This window comes from Solanum verrucosum, unplaced genomic scaffold (genome assembly GCF_900185275.1).
Source record: "Solanum verrucosum unplaced genomic scaffold, falcon-dt-bn FXZP01000196.1, whole genome shotgun sequence".
NCBI classification, from domain to species: Eukaryota; Viridiplantae; Streptophyta; class Magnoliopsida; order Solanales; family Solanaceae; genus Solanum; species Solanum verrucosum.
In genome coordinates, this window is record NW_026020420.1 from 1,996,963 (window position 1) to 2,003,570 (window position 6,608).

The 6,608-nt window shown below is 34.2% G+C and overlaps 1 protein-coding gene across 2 annotated transcripts; it reads right to left on the bottom strand.

The window, feature by feature from the left end:
• Positions 1-1,230: 1,230 nt before the first annotated feature.
• LOC125840946 (NADH--cytochrome b5 reductase 1) lies at positions 1,231-6,177 on the bottom strand. Of its 2 annotated transcripts, none has more exons than XM_049519930.1 (10): positions 5,951-6,177; positions 5,524-5,654; positions 4,737-4,878; positions 4,556-4,646; positions 4,389-4,466; positions 3,835-3,915; positions 3,610-3,699; positions 2,418-2,483; positions 1,712-1,798; positions 1,231-1,566 (listed from the first exon to the last, which is right to left on the bottom strand). In XM_049519930.1, exons 2-10 carry the CDS (start codon positions 5,630-5,632, stop codon positions 1,474-1,476), a joined length of 837 nt encoding a protein of 278 aa, XP_049375887.1. In that variant the 5' UTR covers positions 5,633-5,654; positions 5,951-6,177; the 3' UTR covers positions 1,231-1,473. The 2 variants fall into 2 exon arrangements, with proteins under 2 accessions (XP_049375887.1, XP_049375888.1); XM_049519931.1 differs by having other exon boundaries at positions 5,524-5,649; positions 5,951-6,011.
• Positions 6,178-6,608: the final 431 nt, after the last annotated feature.

A 6,608-nucleotide genomic window follows, 5' to 3' on the forward strand; every position in this document is an offset into this window, starting at 1 on the left:
TTTTTTGCTATACAAGCAAGAAAACTTGTCAATGGAGCTGAAATAACCCAAGAAACCACAACTCCAGATCAAGAAACTGAAAACCCAGATCAGAACCAACGTGAACTTGACTACAATATGAAGAAAAAGAGAAAAATGTTCATACAACAAGAGAGGAAAAAGGGTTGAAAGAATGGAAACAAAAAGACAAACAGGTGGAGGACAGAGCAGTTACACCAAATACAAAAAAGGGTCAAATTTCTGTGAACCGTTCCAATTTCTTGTCTTTTGGTGTAAAAAAAATTCTCAAAACAGCGTAGAAATAGGTGAATTTGGAATCTCTGAAGAAGCGGGCACATCAGTCTTTTTTGCTGACAATTTTTTTATATTATAGTTTTAAATTTTCAACATAAGTTCAACAGACAGTCAGACATGCAATGTAAATTTGTACTATGTGGTTTAGGTATTTTTTTAATTCAAGCTCACGTTAATTATTGGTTAAGAGTTAATTTAATTAGTAATTTAAACGGTTATTAATGTTATAGTTAATGTAAGGTTCATAAACAGATCTCAAAATATGGATCTCAAAAACTTGGTACCTTAGGCTTTTTTTTTTCAAATGACTTAATTTGGTCTTTTCGTCTCAAATTATTTGTCGTATTCTTTTCGTACAACCCTTTCAAAACATTAATAAACGATAAATCAATATCACGTTTTCAATTTGATTTATCATACCCCTATGAGAGAGTATGATTTTAACTCTAACTTTACTTTATGTGCATCCATTCGTAAAGAAATAGAAAGATTGTTTTCAAAAGTAATTAGGATTCAATGGCCCTCCCAACTTCCTTGTGAGTATTTGTGGTATATTTTATACCAAAATTAGGATTCATATTCTAACCAACTTTTAAAAATATGACCTAACAATCAATGATTTTCAAGGTTCAAATCCTAGCAAAAGCAAACACCAAAAGAAATATGTTTGGAGGATTCTCTGTCCAAGTTTTGGTTTGACGCGATTATTTATGTTGGTGGAAGATAGCAGATACACTGTAACTTTTTCACGTTCAAACGAACTCAAAATATCTTCACTCGAGCTGACGCTCTTTGAAACTACAAATTACACTTCCACCTCTCTCTGCACCAAACAACATATCTAGTAATCCCACAAGTAGGGTCGAGTGTACACAGACCTTACCCCTACCTTCCGAAGGTAGAGAGATTTGTTTCCAATCTTGCACAAAAAACAACTTGAGAAAAACAAGACTGCATGCAACTCAACTGTTACTTTGATGTTAGTGCACTTTGAACCAAGACCAGAATAGCATAGAGGACATTTCTACTCAAGGATGAGATGTTATTCAAACTTGAAAGCATGGTTTTGAATCTCTTCACTCAAAAATGGAAAATGTCTTTTCCCAGACTATAAAACGCAACCCCTTGTAATCGAGGTTACTTTTAATGTAGGGATAAAAATGAAAACAGTAAAAGAAGTTAGAATTGGAATTGCATCTCCGGTGAATATCCAAGGGCTTCAAGATGAGCAGCCATTGCCTTGTTCATCGGTGGTGGACCACACCTCAGTATCTGCACGTTTAACATGAAATCAGTCGAAACTTTGCTTTCCCTTGATATTCCATGAACTTCTAAGATAATCTACCTATTCTCTTACTACAAACTCGTGACATTGGAATCGATAGCTGTTAGCAACTTCAAAGATGCAATGTATTACCTTAATGTCATCTGCTGGGGCAGGGCAATGAGTCTGGATCATTTCCTTGGAGACAAATCCAACACCACCACTCCACTCTTCCGGAGGCTGCACATATATATTAAGAGAACTATTTAATGATTTGATTCAATGCATATGATGTAAAAGCACGTCTACTTGCAAGAGAAATGTACGGTTATAAGGAGCAACTTGGAAAGACAAAAGAAAAAAGAAATCACATCACTATAAGCTAGACTTTTCTCTTTTTGATATTTTTTGGAAGGGAGGGGGACATAGTGCCATATCGACATTGAACCCCATCTTGTTTGGATCATGATGTATGCTTATTCAGCATTCAAAAATGTTGTGGAGAACCAATTGGACACAACAAGTTTAACACGTTACACCACAAAAAAGGAGTTCCGTGCCTCCAAAGGTCGAGAATTGAAGTGCCAGTTTCCGAACCAGTCAACTTAAATCAATTTTTCATTATAATTTACATGAATCAGTAATGAGATGAAACGAAAATCATTTGACAGTTTTGGACATTTTGAAATATTACTACAAACTACAGTATTGAGTTAGCTATCAAAACACGACACGTCAGAGAAAAGAATATTGAATAATATACAGAACTGAATTAAACAAAATCAAAATAATTATACGTAGAAGGAGAAAAAGGTCAATAGATCATATTCCAAACGAGAAAGAAAGTTATAGAACTGACCTGATTCAAGACGTAATAAACTTTGAAACGGTCAGGATAGTTAGCAGTAAGACCCTCCAACTCTTCCTGCAGACCAATAAATACAAATTCAGGTGCGGACATTCAATACGCTCAAGCTGATATGTCTTTCCACAGAAACAAATACTACACTTGATATTAGCCAAACGCCCACGAAAGTCACCTCCACCCTCCCCCAGAAACAAATATTGATTGGCACAATTATCAACACTTCAAGGAGTCATCAACTTCAGTATAAATAATGTTCAACTATGTCCTCCCCAAACTGCTAAAAGGCCAACTATCATACAGGTTAGGAAAGTTATTTATTGTTTGGCAAAGATCGACTTCGCAAATATAAAATCATTTGGATAATATGCTTCAATATTTAGATAAAAACAAACAGGTCTACTCCCTGTATCCCTATAGTTCCTAAAAATAGAACATTCGCCAACATAATTAGAAAAGCGAATATTGCATTTAGAAAAGGATCCCATAGAAGATTCAACATGCAGGTGATGGTCAATAATGAATTGGGAGAAGTGAGAAAGTAATAAAAATTAGACTATGAAAGCGCGAAAGAGTCCAATACTTCTAAACAGTAGAAAGTTATCTGACATAACTACAGATTACTTAGACATGAGCCATATTTGTGGGAGTGTGCTTCTTAAAATTATTAGTAAAGGATGAAGTTGGATCTGAAGGGGGAAACCCGGGAAGTAGCATACTGTAATTTTTACTAATACAACAAAAGTCGGCAGATAGGAAGTTTGGATGCTTTAGGGAAGCTGTTATCTTTATTGTAGGATTTTTTTTGACAAAAAAAAGCACAAATGCTTTAATTCTTCAGTGCAAATCATTGTATTTTCGTTTCATGTTTCCCAAGTAAAAAAAAAGCTCTGAAAGCGTTTTTGACAATCAGACAATTTCTCTCATATCTCTAAAGCATAGATTAGCAGAGGTCAGAGGACTCAACTAAGCACACATTTTACAAATAAAGTACCATGTCTGAATTGCATAAGAACTAAGGAACTTCCAGGAAAAAAATAAAAATGAGATAACAATAAACCTACTACTCAATACAGTTCTACGATTCTGTGACAGGAGAGCAGTCAAGTGCATGCATAAAATTTGTTCAAACATTCAAGTGTAATGTATGAACTAATTGAATGACAAAAAAGAGATGAATATGTACCTTCAAAAGAATATCTTCAGAAGTAACATTAGCATATATCAGGTGCACCTTTGTCGCGTCATTAGGATTTTCAAGAATAGCTCTAGCAACCTGGATAGAAACAAAAAGAAGTATACCAACATCAAACTCTGAAATATTTCATTCCAGAACAACCATTTTTACAAAAAAAAAAAAAAAAAAAAAAGGAAAGACGAGTTGTTTAAGTAAAGCAGAAAGAAAACAGACCTGGAACATTGGGGTAATGCCAGAGCCTCCTGCAAGCATTCCAAATGCTCTAACTTGTCCGGGCTGGTACTTAAAGCGGCCCTATTTATGAAAGGACATCAATGTGTGAGTCCTCAACAGATAAAAGCTTTTTAATGGAAGATCAAGAACCCATTAAGCAATGTAAGATTTCTCCTGCGCCTAAATCTTAAATTTTTTATCTTTTTTAATCTTAGATATGGAAGAAGAAAAACATAATACATAGAAAGGTGAAATCTGAAAAGAAATATGGTCAAGCCATATGCAGAACAGCAGAATATTTCTTGGATACACCACAAGTCACAAGATTCCTACTTTTTTCTCAGTAGTTAATCTTCTGTTCACTTTCTAAGTTGCCGGATATTAATTCAATGATTTAACAAACTTGGAATTGTTGAAGAAGGGAAACAAAGTAAAGAAACCAAAAAAAAAAAAAAGGGTAAAGAAACAACAATACCCTTCTGAAAGGCAAAAAAGAAACTAGATGACCAATAAGCATCACTGCAGAATTATCTCACAAGCAACAAAAAATCTACCTTGGGTCCCTTCACTTCCATATAATCACCCTCACGCATCTCCCGAAAATGATGTGACATCCTTCCTTGGGGATACATCTGTGCATTCACAAAATACAAACCATCAAAATCACCAAAATGAGATAGGAAAAGGCAAGAGCAAAATCACCGCACTACCTAACTTTTACCTTTATAACTAACTCAAAATATCCAATGTCCGAGTCCAAAGTAGTTGGTGTGTATGGTTTAACAACCTCTTCACCTTGACTATCTTTGCCCCTGATTGATTGAGCATCAAGTAAGAATCCAAATGGTGAGAGCAAAAACAAACAAACTACTGGCATGTGAGTATAGTTTAATCAACCAAACCTGCAACTAATATGTTGTCCAATGGGTAGTCCCAACACAGAAGTGGGCGTTGGAAGTTCAAATCTGAATTTCGCCACATTATGGCTAAGTTGTGTGCGCTTCACAAGCTTAAATGCCCTGAATTCTTCAGGGTTTAAACATACTGTTAAGATAACAAGATACAATCAGTCACTATAACCGAGATCAAAGGCATAGAAAACAGAACTAGGCACAGTTTTGTTAGTGACTTGAGGAAATAAACTAAATCAGAACACATCTTGACATCTTTAAAATAAGAAAAAATCACACAGCACCCCTAGCTCTATAGGGTTCGAACGTTTTAACTTGATTATATAAATGAATAAGAATGAGACTGAGTTGAAAAACTAGATGATTGCTGATACATACACAAAACATTATCAAGTTATGAACACCAGTATCCCAATTCCATGTTTCTTAATGGGAGTTGTAGCTTGTTACAAACTAAACATGCATGACTGATAGTTTCTAAACACACCTATATTGCTCGGATTCTCCAAAAATGTGGCCACACAGGTATCATATCCTTAAAAAATGCACTACTTTTGAACAATCCAACACGTACCCTGTGGCATTTTGAAAAGTCCAAGCAACATAGACACACAACCACACACACACACCCCAAGTCCACAACCATTTCCATGAAATATTAGCTACACTACCATTAATTTCAAAACAATCCACCTGTTTCTCCTAAATAACAAGCATACATATGTGCAATCAACAGTTTTTCTTATGCTGGAAATGGATAAACTAAGTTAAATCAAACCTTTGGACTTCTTGGAAGAGAAGTAAAAATAAGCTGTAGCACCAACAGCAACAGCTGCAACAGCAACTCCAATAATCAATTGAGCATCAGGTCTTTCCAAGAACTCCATTTCTCAAAAATAAAAATCTGATCTTTACACAGACAGTAGGAAAAAAAAACACAAACTTCAGTTAGTTCTCTCCACAAAACAAAACATATCAACCTTTGAATCTCAAATTCAGATAAAGATCCAAGATTCTTAAATCACTGTACTAAAAATCTGACCTTTAAACAGATAAAAGCAAAAAACACAAAAGGGTATTGATTAACTACAAACTTCACATCAGTCACTACTCAAAATGACATCTCAAATTCCAAGAAAAGAACCCCATTTTGAGAAAAAAGGGGAAAAGGGGTTTAGCTGGGAAAAATTGGATTGGATTCTTACCAGAAAAGATGAATCTTGATGAACAGTAATACAGTACCAATGGAGGTTCTGTAATTGAAAAAAGAAAGTATTAGAAATAAAATGTGAATTTATAATTAGGGTAGTGAAAAGTAGGTGAAGACAAGACGTGGGATTTTGGGTATCCATTGTTCTCACCTACCCACCCACCCCAATGGCGCAGCCCAACCTTCAACTGTGGAACCTTGTTTTTGTCACCAAACCAGTTTCAATGTTGATTTTATGGTTGAGTTTCGAATATGAAATCGTCTTTAATACAAAGTTATGTTTTTTTGAATTTTTTTAGACTCATTAAATTTAATTAAACTTTAATATAAAGCATTAAACTACCTTTTAATGCTCTGGTTCGAATCAAATGTAATAAGGAATGTTTTATTATTGAATTAATCATATTCAAAATAAATATTAAACATCAATAAAATAAAAAAATACTACTACATAAAATTAAATAATTTTAGTCTTCATGAAAAATTAATTCTGAATATGCTCTTATTATTACCAAAATGACTAAAAATTGCTCTTATTCCAATAATTTTTATATTTAGTTAACCTTATTAGCATAAGTTATATCTTACAAATTCAAATTGAGTTAAGGTGGGCCACATTTTGGGTGATAAATAGACTGTTTAGGTTGTTGATT

Coding starts and splice junctions, on each gene's coding strand:
- LOC125840946 (XM_049519930.1), bottom strand. CDS start 5,632: ATGGAGTTCTTGGAAAGACCTGATGCTCAATTGATTATTGGAGTTGCT. Junction 3,916..4,388: donor TGGAAGTGAAGGGACCCAAG/GTAGATTTTTTG, acceptor TTTCATAAATAG/GGCCGCTTTAAGTACCAGCC. Junction 1,567..1,711: donor CCCCAGCAGATGACATTAAG/GTAATACATTGC, acceptor TTAAACGTGCAG/ATACTGAGGTGTGGTCCACC.